Source organism: Fulmarus glacialis, unplaced genomic scaffold (assembly GCF_000690835.1).
Source record: "Fulmarus glacialis isolate BGI_N327 unplaced genomic scaffold, ASM69083v1 scaffold1608, whole genome shotgun sequence".
Classification (NCBI taxonomy): Eukaryota; Metazoa; Chordata; class Aves; order Procellariiformes; family Procellariidae; genus Fulmarus; species Fulmarus glacialis.
In genome coordinates this window covers 1,877-25,739 of record NW_009227377.1, presented here as the reverse complement: position 1 = coordinate 25,739, position 23,863 = coordinate 1,877, and the positions used below count along the sequence as shown (strand labels likewise).

The 23,863-nt window shown below is 40.2% G+C and overlaps 1 protein-coding gene across 1 annotated transcript in view; it reads right to left on the bottom strand.

The window, feature by feature from the left end:
* The window catches only part of DTNA (dystrobrevin, alpha), a 61,460-nt gene extending 37,988 nt beyond the window's left edge, over positions 1-23,472 (bottom strand). The window contains exons 1-7 of the mRNA XM_009583109.1: positions 23,394-23,472; positions 21,680-21,834; positions 17,138-17,243; positions 14,449-14,615; positions 11,900-12,024; positions 6,540-6,620; positions 4,547-4,636 (exon numbers count right to left, since the gene is read on the bottom strand). Coding sequence (XP_009581404.1) covers positions 4,547-4,636; positions 6,540-6,620; positions 11,900-12,024; positions 14,449-14,615; positions 17,138-17,243; positions 21,680-21,834; positions 23,394-23,442 — 773 coding nt within the window. The 5' untranslated portion in view covers positions 23,443-23,472. The remainder of the gene's footprint in view (positions 1-4,546; positions 4,637-6,539; positions 6,621-11,899; positions 12,025-14,448; positions 14,616-17,137; positions 17,244-21,679; positions 21,835-23,393) is intronic.
* Between the last annotated feature and the right edge of the window lie 391 nt (positions 23,473-23,863).

Genomic DNA, 23,863 nt, shown 5'->3' with positions numbered 1-23,863 from the left:
TATCCATGTTAATAAGATAACACTGGCTAAAAATTGAGAGATTGAAATGTTAGTTTTTCTTTCATGCTGCAGCGTTTTTGGTTTAAAAAACAACAAAGCAAAATAAAAATATATTCTACTTTCTTCTTTTTAAAAATTATTCATCTTTATTTTTTGGTTTGGCTACTGATATAGAAGTAAAATGCATTCAAGGGGTACAGGGTGTGCCATTTCAGCCAAAAATGCAGCTTTTGGTTCTTAAAGACAAATACATGGCCACAATGGGAGACCAAAGACCCCAGGGCAGATTTTGTGCTTTGCTTTCTAACAGTGCAGTGTGATGCCCCATCTACCAACCATAAGTTCTCCTCTCCTATGCTCTAGAAGCAACATAGTTAGGGTGGAGGGACAGGCAAGCAAATGTTACTCATTGAGCAATGGATATCATGTCTATCAATGTCCATTTCCTTCTTAGTTGATTAAGCAAACTTGTATCTCCCAACCTCTTCTTATGAGTTATGTTTTCTAAGCTTTTCTGGTGTTTAGGTGTCTCCTCTGGACCCTGTCATGCTGGTTAGAATATTTGTTCCCATGCTGTTGCCCTGCACTGGGTGCAAACTTCCAGGCAGATGTCTCCTCCTCCAGGGAATGAGTTTTAATGGTTTTCTACATGATGTCCCAGGGTCAGATGCAATCTAACAATCATATCTGTTACTTCAATTAGTTTGTGGTTCACTGCAACTGCTAGGTCCTCTGTTGAAGTATTTCTGTCCATCCAATTACGCTCCATCTTTTATTTGATTATTTGCTTCCTTGCTACAGCCCTTTTCACTTATAATTATTGAGTTTCCTCTAACTGATTTCAGATCATTTGGACATCAATTACTAACATTGCAACTGAGCTCATTTTTTAATTTAGAAACTGCTCTCCAAGCACTCCTTCCCATAACTATTTCAACCTTTGTACCATCTACAAATTGCATACACTCACTCTATTGCTCCCACTAGGTCATTACAAGAAATAGTGCATAGTGTGTGACTTAGGACAGCCTTCAAGAATCCCAGCTGATATGTCCTCCTCCTAGAATGACAGCAAACTTTTGAGAATGTAATTACTGATTTTCATTGTTGCTCTTATACTAATTTTCCCTAGTCCGTATTTCCTTTGGGTACTTCTGTGTCATCTGGGACTATGTCAAAAGTCATCTTAAGGTCAACCTGTATCATATCTGCTGCTTCTTTTTTACCCACTGGACCAGTTATACTATCAATGAAATAAATTTGTTTGGTTTGACATAATTTGTTCTTGACAAATCCATGCTGGTTATTTCTCATTGGTTTATTATCCTCCAGGTGCTTACTAATTCTTTCATAATTTCAGTATCTTTGGATACCAAGGTTAGGCTGTCTCCTGTATAATCCCTTTGATCTTTGTCCCTGTTTCTGCCTTCAACCTTCCTTCATTTGGAAGAGCTGACATTTGTCCTCCTTGTTCTTCCACATCTTCCTATATCCTCCACATATTCCCCAAAATACAGCTAATACTTCAGAGATTGTTTTGGCCACAGTGAGTTTCCCTGGGTCCTACCAACTAGAACATATATTTTAAAGATATATTCCTGTTAAAATGGAACATTTTGTAAGATGCCAAAGAATGCCTCCCCATCCAAATTAAGAGACAAAACCTCCAACTCTGAGCAGATGTCTACAAAGATGTAGACCTAGCAATATTGGTGTAAACATTATACCCTCTTTAGTGTCTACCTGGCTACTAAACAATCAGACATATAAACCTTTCCTTTAGCAGGTAGAATATTGCCGATGAAATAAGGAGGATTTTCATCTTGTTCTGAAAACAACATATGAAGGCAACATGCAGTTCAAGTCAACCACACTCCTTAGAGATAGAAACATGGATTACAGCAGCAACCTGTATGTTTTGCTCCAGTTAGCTGTTGTCCAGAAACTTGGCCTAATCTCTTGCTATGCCCACGTACAATATCTAATTCTTCTTAGCTTTTATGTGGAGTTCAAAAAAGGCACCAGCTATTCTGACTCAGCATTAAATAAGACTCAGTTTCTTCTTGGCTATGGGCATTTGATACCATAGTGCATTCTTCCTATCTACCACAGAATTGCCAAGTAATTTCAAGTTCAGCAGAATGTGCTGCATCACTCCATTTATTCCAGTTTATTACTCCTTTAGAAGAACTAAAGGTATTAGCTGTGAGGGGGGGACTGAGAAAAATGCAAGAAAAAACATTTTATTTCATCTTATCCCACCTTAGCCCTATAATTTGATAGCTTAAAGACAACATTTATTAAGAAAGAGAAAGAGATTGTATCCATTACTGTGGTAGCTAGGTACTTTAAAGCAGCACTGACAGACTGCAGCTGGGGAACAAAAGAATCCAAATAAGGAAGAAAACATTAATTCAGGGTATAGAATTATTCTTCTTGACTGGACAGAAGTTTCTATAATGCTCAATTTACCTGTTTTCATATAACATATTCAATTCATTGGGTTTGCAAGGACATTACCTACTCTGCAGCAATGTTCCCTTCTTCTGTTGCCCTCTAGGTAATCGAAGATCACAAAAACAAATGTGAGATTAAAAATGGAAAACAGTAAAAAAATTACAGGACTTGTGGTTTTAATCACATATTAGCTGTCATTGCAGCAAACGACTGTGATTTAGTATTTGGGAGAAGATCACAGATTTTTTTGTTTCTTCTTTTCTAATGTAAGTGCTTTAAAATTGTTGAGCTGTACAGAGCATATTGTTGTTATCAATTTCTACGCTGTATATATTTAGAAGAAAGGTGCTTGTAATTTTTACACCAACCTCCTCATTAAAGCTCTCTTATGGACTTGGTGGCTCAAACTAAGAAAAGCAAGCAGAGAAATTTTAAGTGGACTTTGATTCTGAAGAGGCTTGAAGAAACTGAGAAGCATCTCAGGGAAAGCCTGAATCTGACCTCCTTTGAGCTTTGGAATAATTGCGTACCCACCCAAAATCGATGCTTCAGATGCAATTAAGCTGCAAATAACATATAATGTTCAGTCTCCTTTCAGCTGTTCCCCACAATTTGTCATTGTATTTACTAGTTATCAAAGATCTTTCCTCTAATAAGATTCTTCTTCTTCCCAGTTCATTTCCCTTTTTCACCCGTGAATCCAGAAATGAACATGATATTGTGCTGAACTTATGAGACCATATCCATTTCCATGGATATCCACACAGCAGAATGAGTCAGTGTGCTGAATTCAGCATTTGCTGGTACAGGGAGAAACTGGTTGCGAATGGTTACGTTCTTATGTGAACAGAACTAGCTGAAATAAATACCATGGGAATGCTACAAATGACGGTCTGTGCCTATTCTCCTTTGAATAAACATTCTAATTATATAAAAACTTCATTTAAAGCTATCTGAAACCTCTGGACTACACTGCAACACAAATTGAAGTAACCATAAGTTATCTGCAGTAAAAACACAGCCAGCAGAGTTTTTAGCGTTGATTATGTTCAGCTAGACATTTTATCCTGAGTTTGTACAATTTTTATTATAATATGAATCATGGAGCATTTAATATAAAATCATAATTGCAAACAGAGCTGTCAAATTCTGTTTCTCTGATGTACAAGAGGATGAGCTTCCACTAATGAGGCCTGATTTTCCCAGGGCAATAATAATAGTAAAACCTAAAAGATAGTCTAATACAGATTGAAGAGCTTGGCATTTAGCAGAAAAGTACCTTGGTCTCAGTACCTTCTTTCTGAATTATAGCTAATGCTCATGGATTAATCAAAAAAGAAAAAAAGAAAGGTCATTACACTCCACAGTAAAAAAAAAAAAATGGGGAACTGTTCTTATCCAACTGCATATTTCTTTTATGCAGAATGAAATAGGCTCTTCCTTTAGGTCACTAAGATGAGAGGAAATGCTGGAAAAATGGTGCAGCAACCAGAGGCATCGGTCCAAATCCAACGTTCACTACGTAAATGGGAAGTCTTCACCAGCTTCAGTAGGATTTAGATCCACCTTTTCTGTGGCCATTTTGAAAAGCAAAGCAAAGGGGTCTGGGCAAGGCAAGGTTATTGGCAAGCGGTGCTAACTGCAGAACAGTAACCACCAGCAGCGAGAGCCGTGGAAGACAAAGAGAAGGCTGGCTGAGACCTGGAATCATTTCCAGGCTCTCGTACAAGTCTTTTTCGTTCCTTGGTCAAGAACGCAACAGGCAAGTCATACACTGATGATGAAACCATAAAGGTGTAGTTTTTTCGGTTTTCAAAAACAATGTTTCCAACTTCCACTAGATACGTTAATACGAATCCTACGTGAAAGGGTAAAATGAAAGATTTGTGCTGTGCAGAAGCAAGAGAAGTTGGCAAAGCCCACAGCCAGCAGGAAGTCTATTCAAAAGACTAATTAGAGCCACAGAAACCCTCTAGCCCACCAGAGCCTTCCTTAAAGAATATCTTTAGTGGTTTAGCAGAATCGCTAATGATTTAGTGCATGAGCTACAGAACTATGGCGATTAGTGGGTTAGTGCTCTCATACTGACCGTGAATTGTTGTGAAGCTGATTTACATACAGCTTTATAAGGGAATGCTCATCAGCCACAGGACTGGCTGCATTTATACCCCCAAGTAACCTGAATGATTCAAACAACGAAACCTTGTTAATACCCTAAAAAGTATACAGAGAGCAGTGTATTCAGAGTGGGTTCATTACAATAAATGCAATTTGCAACCTTTCAGAAAGGATACTGACTTGACAATTTGTAGGGTGCTTTTTCTTTCGAATAAAAAGATGCAAATTAAATTTATAAGAGATGAAAATAAAAATGAGACAAAGCTGTCAAACACTTAAAATCCTGCTACGTCAATGAAAACAAAAGATACAAAACTTTTAATATACAAGCAATGTAATTGCTTTACATATCAGGGTACTGTTAACTCTAAAAAAGCCAGAACTGACTGCTGCATCATGGAAACTTTTTGCTGTATAAGGATGTCATACTATCCACTTATAAGGAAGTCTGGGTACCTACGGTTGGGGGGGGTGGGGCAGTTTATTGTCTCCTGCCTTCAGGGGCTTCTCCATCAAGGGGTTCTTCCTCTTCTCCTTCTTCAAGGAGAAAAGGAATTCTAATGGCTCAGGAATCATGTACGTTTAATCCTGAGTCAGTTGAATTACTAAAGAACACAAAAGTAAAATAATCAGGAATTTTTCATATGTAAAGAAAAACAAGCAGCACAGTAGATAGTGCTGTGATTATTACCACAGGTCCCTGGCCTAAATGGCAAAGCACACTTTCGTTAAATGAGCACAGGGACTTCTTGGGGATAAACAGAAGCAACAGCTACACTCTTAAAGAGCATTGCTCTTAATGACCTGTCCTGGAAAGGCCACAAATAGATTACCCTGCCTTACACATAAAATCCCATATATTCCAACAACAGAAATGAATTTGCATTTGCAGTCTTACTGTCTGTATAGGCAGCAGATCTGGTCTTGGGGGCTGCTTTGGGACTGGCTTTCAAAAAGCATCTGAATCACACCCAGCAGCTCCTTGCACTAAGATAACACTGAGAGTTTACAGTTTACAGCTCCTGCTAACAAAGTTCATAAATCAAAGTAGTAGTAAACCATCTTTACTGTGACATTGCCGTGTGATACACTGTGGGTTTGGTTTTGGTGTTAAAATATGTAGCCATGCATACCCAGAGATTGTGTTTGGTTATTTGGCAACGCTGAAGCACTGACACATATAGCAGGAATCAAGCAATAAAATGCACCCAAGGAAAACATATTGCTCATCTTCCCCAATACAGCAGGAAGTTATTTTTCTGCCACCTTCTCATCTATGTAGGCTTACATAGACTGGGTGAGACAGCTATCAAATGCTACACACATTTTGGCTGTATGAGACAAAATACTGAGCCAAAAAGTACGTAGTCAGCTGCAAGCACCTTCTCTTCGGGATTAATGTTTCTGATGACTCTTCGCTGGTTTGTTTGCTGAAGGGTCACCATATTCCAAAACTACTCCTTCTCTCTTGTAGCCTTTAATGAAAATCTGAATGGTTTAACAGAAGTGAGGATGCCTTGCTATATCTTTCAAGTATGAACACATTTTCTCTTTGTTCATACTGTATTTTGCAGTACGATGCAGGCATTCCCAGTAGGCAACGGCATGTCCCAGTTCCTATTCCCACAGTGCCGCTACACAATGGCTTCTCATCGACAGCCCGTTTTCAGCCCCTGTGGGAGGGTGCCTAAGTTGCATGTGAGCACATTTTAGCGGGACGTAATGGTTCAAATGAGAACTGAAGTTCTGTGCTCTGCTGTGAGGAGCTTGGGGTGCCCTACCTCCAGCTCTCTGTCCAGATATCTGGGTATCAGTCCGAAATAACCAAGGCATTTCTCTGCTCATGTCTGTTAATTTTATTTTGTGGGTGGTTTTGGTTTTTTTTTTCCAGGGAGGGAATTGAAAAATCGAAACCTCCACCACTATCATATAATGGTTTAACATAAATAAGGATAAGAACTCACCTTCTGTTTGCAAAAGGACTTCCTGAGGGAACAGAGTGGGAGAAGAGTGTGTCGTTCATGCTGGTTACAGGTCGGGGGGGCCTAGAAGAAGGCAAAATACCTAGTTGCATTAATTTTGCACACAAAACCCTCCATCAGCAACAGTATTTGAATGAGCTTCTTGTTTAAAGTAACATTACTACTGGCATCTTCTGCTTTAAGTAGCAATAATTCCAAATTAAAGATGTTGTGTTTTTAAGCAGAAGTTGATAAAAACACAGTGTTACTTAGACCTGGAAGGAAATAATGCTTTTGTGTGTTCTGAGGTGAGTTTTAAGCAACTTGCTTGATTTTTTTGCTTGCTCTGGCAAAACCCCCACTATGCCATTTTTCCTTTCCAGAGCCTGTAGTCCAGGATGCAGTCGCTGCTTTCAACCAGCTAGGCTGAGCACTGGTAGCAGGTTCCCTGTGGCAGCATGGAGGTCTGCAGGGGCTAACTGCCAATAAATTACACATCTTTTCATGAGGTTATCCCTGGCACTAAGGTCCATGCTACCATATCCACATAGTGACCACAGTGTACCCATAGCCCTCAGTATCCCATAAAATACATGTAGAAGTAAACTGCTTTAATTGCAAAGCTTTTCAACTCATATATCAAGCCCCCAAATCAAAATTTAAAGTAAGTATCTAGTTTAAGAGGACCCATTAATAATGATGGTTTTATTACTACATTCTTTATTTCCTGCTCTTACTAAAAATGAAATGAGAAGGAGTATTTCCCCTGCTTTCTTTTATTGTCTACTCTCAAAAAATATTTTGTGCATAATTTTTCCTTCTGTATCCGTTAAGGAGAAATTTCCCCTTCTTAATGGACTTCTTATGCAACATTGGGCAAAAGATATAGACACTCTGGAAAAACTAAAAAATACGTTACTAAAATCACAGGGGTTTCAATCAGATATGAGCAGAACCTGAAGCCATATATAATTCAGACTTCAAATTGCCTAGATTTCAAGTTGCTTAATATCCCCTTCAAGGTTCGTGAAAGATCTGTCTTGCTTTCTGAATTCTGCAGATGTGCAAATCAAAATCTGCAAAATATTCACTGGGCTCCAATTGTGCAAGAAAAACGGTCATCCAAACCATTAGTAAGAAATGAAGAAAGCCAGTTCTGCACAGAAGTGAACTATTACTGCATATTTTCTTTCTTATTTTGTCACTGTTAGAAAACAAGCATAAATGTGGCTTTAACAAGTCCAAATGGATTTCTCAGCATGACAGTGCCACACCGATTTTAAGAAGTTTAAAACCTGGAATAGAAAGACGTATGATTTGGCATATTATTTATTTATATGAAAATATAGTTTTAGCCTAACCCTGCATCTGCAGACCCACATGAAAAACTCCAGTTCTGGTCAGTCACGAATTTGAGAAGCAGCACTTTGTGCTCTATGTACTTATGGAGAAGTGTTTAATATTATTTTTCATGGACTCCTTCATCAGAGCTAGGAAGAGCTTGGATGAGGCCATGGTCAGAGCCAATCTACTGGAAAGGTCATTGTGGTATGAGTCTTGAAATACAGAGATTTGAAGATAAACTTTGAGAGAATACTTAGAAACTAATTTTATTTAATGGATAAGCAACCAGTAATCTGTTCCCTGGGAATTGTAAACTGGTAATTGATGTAGGAGAAATAGTTCACACCAACTACATGTGACTACTGCATTTTTCCTTTTCTCAGTGCAATCCCTGACCAGGGAACACATTCAAAAACTAATTGGGCACAGGCTGGGGTTTCTGAAGGATGGGTCCAACCCTGGGCTGTGGAGTCCTAAACAGCAGAGGACAAGGGAGGAGAGGCTGGTTCTCGACACTGTCCCAGAGAAGGAGGCAGGAGGAGTGCTCCCTTGGCAGAGCGTGGGCTCTGCTGTGCCTTACACCCAGTCCACCTCTGCTCACTGAGTAGGAAGTGGGTATGTGGCACCCATGGACTTCAACAGATTACCACATACCCACTTCAGGTTAATGCCTTCTCTAAGCTTTATCTCAAAATAAGGGTGGAAGAGAGTTTCTAACCCCCAGAAGAGCTCTTCCCTTTCACTGTCTCTGTATTCAAAGACAATTATTTATTGTGCTCTGGACTCTGATAAAAAGTTAAGGATTGGTAATAATGAGATTATCTCATTTTTTCCAAGCTTCTTCCTCCGATAAGTGTACTAAAGAAGAAAAGTACTCACCAAGTATCTCTTTTGCAGGCAAAATGAAATGGAAAAGAGATCATTAATCAAATCGTCAGTTTAATATGTATGTGGTCTAAGTAGTGCATTGGACATACTCCATTCTTATGATTCTGCAAAAAGCATGAGAGCCTCTACACATAAAGAGTCATTGATCTGTTTACATACACAGAGTTATTCTTGTATACAAATGTCTATAAACTCCAAGGCTTTGCTAAGGTTCTGTGATCAGCATTAGTTTGTCAATTCTTATATGAAGCAAACTATATTAAACTAATCTGAGCTTTCCCAAGCGAAGTTTCTTAAAGGCTGATGCTCACTGTCACATTCCTCAGGTTCAGCTTGAATATCAAATGGATGTTCAAACATACATATACAGTTGTGTGATGTGATAAGACAAGAACAGCAGACTTTATGGTAAAGCAAAGGAAAACTCAGCTATTGACTATAAAAGGTTATTTCTAAACTTCTGGAAGTGAATGATTAAGCCTTCTGATAAAAGTGAGCTGATGATACTCAATCAACTTTCCTCAAGGAGGCAGAAAACACTTAATACTATTGAAATACGCTGTGTAATAAATGCATGTTATGGCATAACACATACCCACAGTAATAAACCAAATTAAATAAGAGGAATTTTCCAAAGTGCTCCATGCTGCTCTAACCTCTTCACACTCATGTCAGAAATAATGCTCCCGCAGGCTTAGGTGGAAACAAAGTCAGGCCAGTGCAGAATGAATTTGAAAAATGCCTTCATGATGCACTGGCCACGCCATTTGTCATCTCTGCAGTCTGGTGTTTCTTTTTTGTTGCCAATCTTACGTATACAAAGGAAAAATGACACCTCCATCGGTGGGGGGAGTTCCTGCATCAGGTCAATGACACCTTGATAACTACTTCTCTAGATGAGCCTTAGATGTGTTTCTTGCTTAATTGAGAATTTTGTGTGGCACCAGTAAAACAAAAAACCCATGCAGTCTTTCTGTCTGGTACCACTCAAAGGTGGAAGAACGATGAAAAGGAAAGGCTGTATAGTAATGCAGAGAGTACTTGTCCCCATTTAAGCTAGAAGCTAAGAAAAGGTTACTGTTTTGTTGGTAAAATTCTTCCATTTAATGCACATATAAAACCCTTTTTGCCTGGATTCCTGCCCAGAGCTGTTTCTCTAAACTTCCATTATGTTTAAAAATAAAAATCACATCAGCGAGAAGATATTCTCAATAAGGTACTGTAGCATATCTTTCCCCTCAGTTAATTTATGTGAATTAGGCTGTAGATCATGCTACCTCCACAACTTACAGGTTTTTCACTCACGTATCATTATAGCCAATATATATTGCCAAGTTATATTGCCTTCAATCTACGAATAAAGAGAAACTCTATCATAAAACAAAATAGATGGTGGTTTGTTCTTACATCCAATCACTCTGAATTATGTCTATATAGTTAGGAAGAAGGGAAGGTGTTAATTTCACAGCAAAGATTTGGAACAGATCCTACTCAATTATGGTACCTTGCCTTGCCTAAATACATTTAATCCATTCACAGTGGCCCAGTTTTCACTACCCGTTATCTTCTGACATACCCCCAGGCCTTCGAGGGCCTCCAGCCAACAAGGAACAGAGGCTTCTCTTTCAGCTTCATGCTCCCTGTCTCTTTCCATTTCTCTTTAAGGATAGCCAAAATCTGCCCTGTGAAATTATCACCGACTTGCCAGCAGAGCCAGGCTTTTATACCACGCACAGCAGTGGGGTAGCTTGGCAGATCCAACTCCGGATGATTTCTTCCAAAGAACAACATCCTCCCATTACACCTCCACAAAGAGGTGCAGGGCTTTTAACTGACAGTCGAGTGTAACAGGGATTTGGCACTACGTATCTGTCAGAAGCACCTTGTGTCTGAAGAGCAGAGCACTCTTTTATGCCTTGAAAAAGTTCTGCTATAACCACACAAGGAGGACCATCGGCATGATTTATCCTTAAAATATAGGTGAACTTTCCACGTGTCGCACAGCCCACAATGGCTGGTGTGCACTTGCCCTTAAAGATGCTACCTACGAACATTCAGCACTGACAAAAGCATGTATAATAATTACAGACCGGAATAGTTCCAGCAGCCAGTAACACAGATATGCAGCATGCAAATACAATTTTAATGGCTGCTGCCTGAAATGCTTCAGTCAGGGCCCCTGGGAAGATGGTTAAGAAAGATATTTTCTTAAGAAATATATCAGAATAAGAGAAATACTTTAAAGAGAGTATTTTTGGAATAACTTCTCCATGTTAATTTCTTTGTAACTTTCTTCCAACCAACGTCTTGATTTTTCCTGAATTCCATGAAAAAATTAACTTTTTTTTTTTTCCCCCAAAGGGCCCAGGAAGCAAAGGTAAAACAAACAGATAAATGAGAAAATCTGAGCAACTGCCACTATGGACAGTAGACATGCTCTAGAAAAAAAAAAATCCAAAGTGATAATTTCCCCACCCTGCACAAATACATTTCCTCTCTGCTTTGAGTTTCTTGACTCCTGCAGAGAAAAAGTAGTGACACAAACTACTATACCAAAAAATAATTTTGCTTTCCCAAAATATCAAAATGTAAAGATAATAGACTCTCTTCAAGTGACTTGGCAAATAAAGACACACTTCTTACGCAGACTCATATAACTCTTCAGGGCTGGGCGAAGCCACAGCTCCACTAAAGTCAATGAGAACTCTGACACTGATTTCAACAAAACTGGTCAGACTTCACTTTTCTCTGGTGCCTCGTGTCAAGACATACCCGTAATACACTGAAGTTGAGAGTCTCTAGATGACAAAATTAATGTTCTCGGCATGAATACATCCCAAAGTGCTGAAACTCTATGAAATTGCATGGTTATCTCTTGAGAAGAATGGGGACATACCAACATTGTGTCCCAGTATTTGCTTACATGTATATATCCCACTGACTTTTCAAGTGAAGTCATACCAGAAGAACTTTTTTATACTAAATACCCCATCAGCAAATTTGCACTTGTGATGCATTGAGCTTGATAAGCCACAGCTGCCTCCCATTTTGTTCAGAGCTATAGCATCTACACTCGGTGTAAGCAACTCCTACAACAAAGCTTACTTTCTCTACAGCATACAGATACTTACACAATATGAGCCAGGTTTAGAGGTTTTTCAGGCTGGTCAGGGAACATTGGGTGCAAAGGTTCACGGCTGGAAGCACAGCTTAAAGACTTGCTAAGTGCATTAGTTAGCTTCTTAGCAGGTGATTTCTGGGAGGAACAAGGAAGGTAGAGGTAATCTGGACAAGTAAGGTGCATACTGTTTCTGCTATAGGAAGCACAAACCACCAGGAAGCTCTATGGCTTACATACCTATTGACTGACATCCCCCTTGCTCCCTCCCACCCCGAGAGTCTGGAAAGGCAAAGACTGCTCAGTTTGGAGGAAAGATCACTCTTACCTTCAGGGGCCTTTAGAGTAGGCTCAGTGGGGGTATATCTGTATGGACAGATGCAGTTGCCATGGCTTCTTTGCAATGTTGCACTCAGGTAGTATTAAATGAAGGACAGGACAAAGTTAGTGTTGCCTGGACTGGAGCTGGCTCGCACCTCACCATCTTGGGAGTGCAAGCAGAACAAATCTGTGTATGCCTGTCCATACAGATACACTGTACGGGACACTGTTTCCTTCCTAGTTGTGGGCCAGGCACAAGGCTGCTATATTCTTTCCGCTCAGCTCAAGCACCCTGTACTGTTTAGCTGCTGTTATAAGGCTCCTCTTTCACCTCCCGTGGCCGCTGCAGCCCCTGCCACACCAGGGAACAGGAAATTTGAGACACGTGCATGGCGGGAATTGCCCCACCACGGCGACAGCGTGCCAGAAGAGGCTGACGTACTGTCACCAAAAGATGGGGAGGCTCTGCGCAAGAAGCATGCTTTTCACCCTGAAATGCCATCAGCGAGTCTAAAAAAAAAAAAAATCAGTATTTTTTTGGTTTTGTTTGGACACTTTTTTGCAGTTGGACACTTTTCTAAGGAAGGGCTCAGTGTCTTTTAGGCTGTATGGGAGATTCTCAGGGAATCCACTCACATCTGTGCGATTCAGCTTCTCTGCCAGTAAAACGGGGGTAGTGATCCTTATGCTGTCTCCTCCCCCCAAAACACAGCTCTACACATTGAAATTTAAAAATCTTTTTGGAACTTAACAGGACTGGTATTGTATTCGTGCACACACATCCTCCATCAACTTATGACTGTAATCAACATAATAATGAATTATTTCTATTACAGAAATCCAACCTAAATACGTAAAGTTCAGGCTTTTTCTCTTTCATTATAAATGTGATTTCACTCCGAACTGAGAAACAGTTGAGTTCCACTGCACCCATGAACACCTTCAATCTGCATGTGGAGCTTGATACGGATGCATTATGGAGAATGCTAATGAACGCTACAGAAAGGCAATTTCAAACTTGAAGCAAAACATTTGTTTCTGACAAGAAAACATTTGAAACCACTAGGCATGTAGTCACGTCTTTGTCTTCTGCTGAGCAGGAATCTTAAGTTTTCCAATTACTTCCTACCTATAATTACAGCTCCCTGGCTAAGCAAAAAATGATTTTATAGCATGAATTGCTGTTAGGAATGGAGTCAGAGCTACGTAGTGGGCACTCTCCTATTCAGAGACTAAACTCAAGCCATTCGTGTCTATGCAACAAGCAGCAATTAGGACCCACAAAACCAATTACAGACCCAGATCTGCTGGGAGGCAGTGCAGGGCCCTGTGACTGGCATACAGAGAAAACCACGTCAAATTTAACCCTTGCCTGCTCCATCAACAGAAAACCAGTCATTTAAAAAGTGTTAAGCTTCAGAACTTTGTTAAAAAATACACACAAAGTGCTGTACAAACGTGAGTTGTCGCTATATGCATAATTTTCTTTTTTCTGGTAACAATATACTTTTGTAATATTTGAGATTAGTTAGTATTTTTTCTGCCGTCTCTGGATTTGAACCCTGAAGGATTCAGATGCTCTGTGACCAAGGGCTTCTGTTGGGGCTTTGCTCCAGTCCATGGAGAGCCTAGACCCAGGTCTGATGCCCTTCAGAGAAGGTTAATGTAGCTGATGAGACTTCTCTTTCAGCTTAGAAAAAGCATTGAATTATTTTGTTTAACAACGAAAAGACTGAAGTGTGTTTTTCTCTACAGTAAACATGACTGTGGATCTATGCCTGTGACCACACTCAAATCTACAGTGCCAGGACCATCCCAAATGCTACACATATGCTGTAGCCACTCGACTGAAAATATTGATGAATGAGCGTTAAGTATTCGTCATTTCATTTACACGCAGCCAAACAGAGCAAGCCAATGACGATTTTACTGTGAGTCCTGTGGCAACGGGAGAAGCTGCCATGCCCCTGGTGCCCTGCTGCCAGCCCCTCCTGCGCTGCCCTCCCCACAGCACCCACCATCACAGGCGCCCCACATCCTCACCCAGAAAAGACCGTTCCCACCTCCGTGCTCTCCCGACGGCTCCCAAGGCTGGAGCCTCCCTGATGGGGTCGCCGATTCAAACCGGCAGCCCAGCTCCTGGCCTCCCCGTGTGGGACAGCTGCCCGGAGCTGCGGCCAGGGGCTTCTCTGCCGGCTGGAGGGCAAAGCACTCTGTAGCGAGGCGCGAGCCTTCCCTTACCCATGACGTGTACTCTTTCATTTGGTGCTGGTTGCTGTGGGAACCGCTGGCATGGCCCCTCCAGAAGCAGTCCTGACAGAGCTGGTAATTGTGACACTGCTGGCAGCGGTAGCGAAACCCCATCATGCTCTCGCTGTGGCAGTAGGAACACTCGACGGGGTGGAAGACTGCGCGGGAGAGAGAAACACCGAGCCGTAAACCAAAGCAGAGAAACCCCCAGCAAAAGTTTACGGACAAAGCCCCGAACTCAAGGGTGAATCCTTTCTTTGTTTCTAGCGATCTGCAGTGTCGGATGCCGCCTGCAGCTTTGACCCATGAAAACTCGAGTAGCCACCCAGCAACCGGCGCTGAGCCACAGGCAACGCTTCCTACACTGGGCACCAAACCCTTCATCACTTCCGAGCCGATGCCTGCACCTCCTGCTCGCAGCAGTGAAAAATGTGTTCAGTGTCTAACGGAATACATGACAGAGGAAATTCGTATGTGGGAAAATCCCCTGCCCCCTTCAGCTGCGTTACTGGGGGAAGCTGAATGTTCTGCTGTGCTGTGAGGAGCTAAAGCGATGCGCCTCAGAGGAAAAGTCAAACTCAGCTGTCTGATTACTGGAAGCACAAAAATGTACTTAGGCATGTCGTTGTCTCTTAGTTACTGCTGTCGCATCCGTACAACTGGTGTCATTTAGGTACCTATATATGGAGTTGAACACCTAGCTTTGGACGCCCAGATTTGGAAAGCTGGCCATTAAAGGGACCCCTGTGGTCCTGTTCTCTATTCCACTCAGAAGCAGACAGTAACGAGGATTGAAGTCACTGAGCACGCTAAGGCACCAATCACGACATTCTGAAGCCCCTTCCTGGCAATAGTTCTATTTCTGTTTCTCTCTCCTCACTACAGCATGTACCCAATTTACCACAGGGTACTGTACATCTCCTTGTTCCCAGACACCTTCTGCTCTTCTGTCATAAGGTTCAGTCTGGGAGGATTTGGATCAGTGCTGAGCATGTCAGAGTTTTCATTCCTTGCCAGAATTTCGCAGCAGGAGGGTTAGTGCTCTAGTCTGGGAAACAGTGTGAAGCTGGTGAGGGACAGGGACAGGGATGGATGACAAGAGCTTGAGGAAGGTGAGGTAGATAGGTGGCTCTGTAGCCAAGAAGCACTTGGGAACATCACCTTACCCACCTGGGTGCCTTTCAGTGGAAGAGGGATTTATTTAGTACAAGAACACGTACAACCTCCTCCTTCTCCTTTTATCACCAAAAAATGGCTGCACACCTCCTCTTCCACCAGCTCCATTTTCTTGTTGGAAATATGGCATAAATACTTTTATTGCCCAACAGGATGAGTACATATGATCTTTTCTTCCTCCTGCCCCCCCCCCCCGCTTCTTTTTCCCTGCAGTGTCCCAAAGCTTCAGTTATGCTAGAGGTAAACCTCCAAGGAAGCAACAACACAGGAATATTCAACAAACCCCTTACACAACAACCTCTGAGGCAAAATACTGGGCTGGAAAATTGTTTACAAAAAATCTATTTATCTTGCTAAATTAATATTTTCAAATTTTTGTATAAACTTCCTTCATCTTTACATCTTCCTTTTTCTAGATTTAAAGTATTGGAATAATGACTGTCAGCATCCTTGCCTCCTGATGATCATGAGCAAGAAATGCCACATTAGGAACATTTACACGCAGATAAACAAGACAGTAAAAAGGCATTTCCTGTCTCATGTTTTTTTTTCTGTTTAATATTGGCAGTGCTGGTCCTTCCGGACAGCAGAAGCCAGCTGCATCGGAGCTGGGGAACTCCTCCAGAACTACACGAGGAACTGCACAGAGTTTGTGGGCTGCAATTTGGTGGTGCACACAGTGAGATGAGATGCACATGCTTTCTAGCTCTGCCCCTGCACTTTCAGTGCAGCAGCGCCTTCTACAGAAAAAATATATGAAGGGTTTGGCTGGAGGACTACATCTGTGAGTCCATGAAATTTTCCCCAGGTGCTCAAGAAGTTGGAAGGCTGAGGAAGATGTTATTATCCAGGGACATGCAACAAGCACTGTGCAATAATCAAATGAGTTGATCTTCGTGGTCCCTTCCTGTCTTAAAATCTGTGATCTACTCATTTTGGGGAAAGACAACCTTTGAGGAGAAAGAGGCATCTCACAGTTAAATCCTCATCTTCCACACAAGCAAAGGATAAGGATGAATCTGGAACTTCCTTTTCAGAGTATATTGTCTGGCAGTGTAGGCTTAGGAGGAGATCCTTCATAAGGACCTTTTGGCTGGTATTTTGCACTGCACTGGACATCTCCTGCCAAGAATATTGCATGAACGGAAACTGCCAAGCTGTTCCTTCTCTGCTGCCATATGTCATAGCTAATAAAAGTTGTGGCCTTGATAGTTTACCAAATATAAGTGTGTGAATGGATCAAATCCTGTCATTCTTTGCTTATCCAGAGCACAGGAGGAGAGGACATGATCAGGATAATGTCCTGAGCATAGCAAAAATTAAGCCATGTTCCCGGCCGAATGACCAACAGGATTCTTTAAATATTTTACTAGTTACTGTAAAAATAGCACATGGAGTCAATGAACCCAGTATAGTAGCTCCTACAAAACCATCTACAGAGTGAGAAAATCATCACACAAAAGTTTACTCTTGTTACTGTTTTTTGGCAGTAGCTCTTACTTACCATTTTCAACATTTGCCAGTCGATGCAGAAGTGGTAACCACACTAGACATTGTGGTGGGGGATCAGACATGAGAGTATCCAAGAAAGTGTTTAATGTGACTTTTTTCTGCTCAAACAAGCAAACAAACATGCACAAAGAATCAGTAATTAGACATGTCAAAATGATTTTATCTTGTCCTTACAGAAACACTTGGGAACAAGTTTCAGACACTGTTTGCTTGTAGCGCTGGTTTACTAAAAAGAACAAGTGATACTAGCAAAGCTTTTCCGGACTATTTTTAGTAGTTACAATGCATACTACTGACAACTAGCAGTCCTTTTCTCAAGGCTGAGTTGGAGACACCTATCTCTCATTCACTTCAAGACTCTCTTCTAAAGTAATTGCCTGAAGATGCTTTGTGAATAAGGTTGGCATTCAACTTTTCATGTTCTCATGTGTTTTGAGTACCCCATAACGAGTACAAGTGCATGTAGGGTATCACTAAGTATTACCAATTTTCACTCGAAAAGCCACTGTAGAGAATGACTAATGGTACTCCAACAATGAAAATGAAAGAAAATAATGACAAGGGAGTATAATTTCAAAACAAATACAGGGTAAAGACAGACCATCACAGGCAATTGTGTTACTGTAATTTAAGAAACTACACTTCTCTGTTGAGTGATGGCAGCTAGTTATGGGTGAGCTCTGATTGTGGGATGTTGTGTTTGCATACACTCAGGGATCGCAACTGTTCCTAAACTCTCCACACCTGTAAGCACTTAAAGGCCTATGCCCCTTTATCTTTCAAAGAGATTTAAACTCTAAAATATTCCTGTTGATTTAAAAAATGTAATCTAGGGCCTTAAGTTTCTTAGGCATCTGGAAAAAAAGTCAGCACAAATCTTAGTTCATTTGTTTTTTTCAGACCTAGAGGTGATATTTCAGCCTGAGATATCTCCACCATAAATACTTGCTCTTTCCTACCTACTATACTGGTTACATAAGTGTGTACTAAAGTACACAGCTACTAGGTGGTCCAGGACAGAGACTCCCTAAGAAATCAGCAACTGAGCCTTCCTTTAAAATAAAATTAAGATGCAAAAATATTGAGGCCTGTTGAGAATGTGTGCAGATATAATTTATAGATATACATATTTAAGTAGCAGCCCCATATCCAAAGAGATTGCTAAATTTTCCTATCTGATTGCATAAGCTACTGCTTTAACTTGCTAAAGAACTGTGGTTACCCCATGAGGAAGCAAAACAGCAGCTATGCAGTGACATAAATCATCTCTGTGTGTTGTGGAATGCTTTTAAGAGCTGAGATTTCCAGATGGAATGTCTGTGCTGCATTTATACACAACTGCCACCAGATGTAAAGAAAATAATTTTCTCTTATACACTGAGTGATCAGTGGAAAACATCTCACTCTGTAACAGTCTCAGGGCTGAAATACTGCAAGATATTGGGAAATATATAAAGGTATTTGTCCCTAAAAGAAGAGAAAATACTTCAGGCTAGTTGTGAAAATGGTCTTGATTCTTTAATGAACAGAAATAGCCAGAATATGAGCTTAAATCCCACTGAAATACTACCTTTTCCCACAATATCTGCAGTATGAAAGTCCAAACAAACAGCTACCACCTGCTTGTTGTATGAATGATCTTCCCACCCATGGAGAGTGGGTAACCACTTCCCGAACAGGCTTCCTACACTATAAGCATCAGCTCACAGAAAAGGATCTTTCTTTTGGAGATCTGCTGTGGGTGTTTGTCATGGCTTTGCTGACCAATGCCACCAGCAAACGTCTGTGCTGTCTGCAGCAGAACTGAGAACAGGCGGAGAAAAGGCAGAACTAAGTCTAGGAAAAGAAGGGTCCTCCAATGCCCCATACTGCAGAGCTGAGTAGCCTTAAGTCTCCCCTCTGCTCTTCAAGACAGGTAAGTTGGCAGCAAAGATACAACTAACCTAAACAAGCAAATAGCTGGGGAGACAAGAAGAGCTCTTCCACAATGGAATAGGCTTTTGAATGCAGCTATAATTTAAAACCTGATTTGCACCAAATAAAGCAACTTAGCTTCACTGACAGCTTTATGGCCGAACTCCTCTGGTGGTCACTGATTTTATGGATTAGAGAGAGCAGTGTCCAAAAAGAGGACACCAGCAGACCAATTTCCATACATTTCAAAAGGGATGTTTTCCCCCTGCAGTTTTTTTTCAGCTGCTGGGAAAGTTGAAACTGAAAGCTGTTCTCTAAATATATGCTACATGCAGATGGAGTCTAGGTTTGTGGAATAACACTTAGCCAGGTGCTAAGAAAATGAAGTTAGTGTCTATCTTTTTAGTTTGGGATAAAAAAAAGAGAAATAAAAAGTGTTTTTTATAATAATAACAACACTTTTTAACACAAATACAGTATAACATCACATTAATCCTACCTATGGGGGAAAATGGTGGCGATAAAACTCCGTTTTGAGCCACAGATTTGTATTCTGAAACATTAAGTCACTTGTTCTGGCATTTCTGTTCCATAAATTTGCTGATGAGGAAACACTGTTGTTTCTATTTTGAATAGCCATTCAATCTAGCAGTGGTTCACAGATGGAGGAAAATACATGGTTTGAGCAAGTAAACCAGTACAATGAGGAATAAAAACATTTCTGCAATAAGAAAAATCCTTTCAGATGCAAACTGAAATGGATTTGACACTGTGAGCAGAAGATCATTCCCAGAATTTTTTCTTTCGCTGAAATTGAGGAATCTATGTATTAGGGGGCTGAAAGGCTTCTGGTAAGCAAAAGTGACCCATACTGAGAACCACAGAGAGAGTGCCAAACTTATCCCAAGGTATCAACTTCTGATAACCCTAAATGCAATATGAGAGAGTGAAAGAATGACCTACGGTGTGACTAAGACTGTAAGTACAATTTATCATAGTGTCATAGGGATATGTTTTTTTGAGTCTCATTTCAAAACTCTGGTTCATCCCCAGTGAAGAGGTAATGAGAATTACATAAAGTGAATTTAAGTCAAATATTAGACTAGATTTACAAGAGCACTTGGCTGCCTACAGATGCAAAACAGCAGCTTTGTAAATCTGCTGTGTACCTACATCAGTCAGAGACCTAACTCTCATTAGCTTTAAGTGGAGACTGTGAACTAAACCATCTAGTGCCTGTTCAGAAACTTTGTTTCTTAAGGTACCTTAGTACACCAGGGGCCCACTCATTTGGACGCAATGAAAGTGCCATTTCTGATGGCTGCTCAAATAGAAAATGAAGCCTGAATGACATTTTTTCAAGAAAAGAAATTGCTTTTTTCATCTTTATAACACCATGTCCAACATGGGAAGCTTGAATGCCCTGTTGCCATGCAGGAACACTCTTTAATTATTTTAACACAAAACTACCAAAAGTCACTTCACTATGTAAATTCTTCAACATAAGATGAAGTGCTGTCTTAAGTCTCCCTCTGTGAAACAAGACTAGTTTCATATATGCAAACATTACCATTTAAAATGATTTGGGAGATGATTCAATAAATGAATTTCAACAATGCCTTTCAGTTGACTGGAGTGCCTATTGATTGAAACTGAGGGAAAACAAAAAATGAGACTCTATTTTGCATGAAAATTACACTATTCCTGCTCCATTCAACTTATTTGTTCAACGGTATTCAGTTAGCGAATGCAAGGATAAAGAGAAGGAAAATACCACTTTATTTCTAACATTTTCCCAGTTTCAGCACCTTCCCTTAGTTTATATTTATGGAATTATACAGTGTGCTGTGTGGCAAGAGCCAGACAAATCCTCTCTTTCTCCATTGGAGAAGTGGACAACCAGCCGCAATTATGGGATCTTTTGAAGTGCTAGGTATTAGTTGCAGCCAACGTACTGTACTTAATGCAGAGTCTGGTGAGTTGTGAAAAAATCTCGTATTTTCTTCATGATAAATTCATTGCTTTCCTGACCCTACCTCATTGATGTTATCTGTAAGTGACTAGGGGTTTTCTAGTATCTACTGACTCCCATTTTCAATAAAGGTTTAAAGCAATTTTCTACTCACTCGTAAACTTCCTGTGTGTGTACACCATCACTTGGAAAACACGTCGTTTGATTTTTTGGTGGGAGTTGAGCTTTGTATGGAAAAGTTGAAGTCTCATATATGCTTATAGCAACAACAACTAACTGGAGTGGAGGATTGCATGTCTTGGGGTATTTATATCACCTAAATGTAAGTATCTAACTTAGGTGTTTAAATTAGGAAGTTAGTCTCCTCAGGCTCCCTAATTTAGGAACATGTAAGTTAAGATCCTCCTCTGAATCACTTTGTGACTAAGCCTCTCTCTCCTCCATGGATATATGGGAAATCTATAGATACTAGCTTCTTACTGAAGGCACCTAACCTACATGCCAGAAATTAGCAAAGTGGACCTCCCCTCCACCCAGCCATGCGTTTTCTGGGCGAATATGCACATATCTGTAAGAAAGGAAGAAAGTCTTGGCCTGCTCAGAAGGGTGATTGAGATCCTGTGTCTAGGATGCTCGCTCTTCATTTACCTGTTGCGAGAAACAGGATTTTGCTGATTGCTCAGTATAACCAAATGAAGGCCCTTCGAAAACAGCTGTAGGCAGCTTGAGAACCTCCCGCAGAAACATGTCATATCTGCCATAAACCATCACTCCACTGGAGTCGGAAATCATTGAGAAAATATCTGAGGGGGGAAAAGACAAGAAAAGGACACAGCAATTTCAGTGTGAGCTACAGATTTGCTCTTAGTTCAATATCATCTGATTTGAACTAAGGAGTACTAAGCAACATGTTCTGCTTATGGAAACATCCACTATTACTGCATCTTTAATTATAATCTCACTCAACAGAAAACAAAGAGAATGATTTACATATTAAAAAGTAGCTGATTTTGATATTACAATATTCCTGCTTTTTTTTCATTGTGTGTGGTCATTTTTTTAACCAAAGTCTGATGCATGGCATGAAGCAGTAATTTAATCAAATAAGAAGGATCTAATTTGACAAGATACGCAACATCAGCTTTTTGCCTACCGCCAGCTTATCATGTCAAATCTAAATCTTGACAATGAGTTCATTAAGTCAGTTATTATTGTTTTGGACACACAAAGCACTGAAGGTCTTTCAAATGCATTACTTCTGACTCTTCCCCCTTTTTTGCTTTTTTGTTCATGTATAAAAATATTGCAAAGTTTTATTTCTCCAGAGATGCAGGTTTCTCAGCCTGTACTTTTCCCCCTGTTTAGAAGTATCCTAAGCTTAGCAGGGGATGACAGACTAAGGAACATTTACCATTTTTCAGGCTGTCATGTCAGCTACTTCGTTCCAGGAACAAGGGATTTTCTGACAACAGGACCCTGGGACTGCTGACCCGAAAAATCAGTATCATACTCTAGCCTTCCACTGGATGGACCCTGCTCTTTATTCTTAAAGCAGCCAAAGGAACAAACAGTGTTCAATTTATAACAGGGTTCAATTTATAATTTATAATTTCAGTTCAGCTGACATTTGAGTTACTACATCGAAATAATACATTAAAAAATGGCACCAAATCTGGAAGACCAAATTAGCACCTGAGACTTCTACTTGTCTACTCTAAACAACAACAGTTTGTAAACTCAATTTTCTTTGGCTGTGGTAGAAGGCTCAGAGGAAACTGAAGGTTGACATTAATCCTTTGGACAAAAAGCCTGGAAAATGGTGTTTTGGACCTGAGCTACAGCCATCATAGCACTAAATAGAAAATCTTTCATTGCAGCTGCAAGTAAACTATGCCTTGGCTACTGGGGAACTGGGAATAAATCCTGTGAAATGAGAATCTATTTTCCAAAATAGATGGAATTAGTATGTGCCCTGGGGGAAGAAATATAAGTAGTGCATAAATATATTGTACTTCTCAGTGTGAAATGAGCGAGATGTTATTTTAAAAAGTCTGAAGAAATTGTTAAATGATGCTTCATAATGTTGAACATTTGAGGCACCTACCTGTACTCTGAATTCAATCATCCCAAAGGAGAAAAAAAAGCTCCCAATCAGAACCTCAATATATGCAATTTGGCTTCAAAAATATGAAGTCCGATTTGAAGTTCAGTCAAACATTTAGTGGGAATTACTTGAGACTTATATAGAGCAAATCCCAAACCCAGCCATGAAACTACAACTTATCCTAATTCCCTCTTTTCCTGTTACCTCTCAAAGTACAATAATGATTAACAGGTAAAAAATGTCACCCAAAAGACTTACATCTTAATTTGTCCATGATCTTTCCTCCACAAAGAGTTGCCAAGGCCATTTTGACAGCAAAAACAGAAATTTTACCATGCCCTTCCCTGTTCAAAAGTAGAAAGTAGACATATTTTATAATATGGACTTCCTTCCATTTAAAACTTCTATCATTGACGTGACATACTGTAATGCATACTCTATGTGAATTTACATATGAAGAAATAATTGAATTTTAAAATCAAGTTTGTTTTGTGGGAACACACATCAGTACATTGTTCTGTAAAGATCTCAGAATAGATTTATTATGTATGTAAATCTCAGTATTAAACTATTTATCTATTATACATTAGGGTGATGATTATTACTGCTATTTGTGCCACAGTAGCACTGGAAGGCACCTATGACACTCATGGCCTCCCTATCCTAAGTGCACTGTGTATCTTCTGTCCCTAGAAGATTGCAAATAAGCGCTAAAATCAACACTGGAA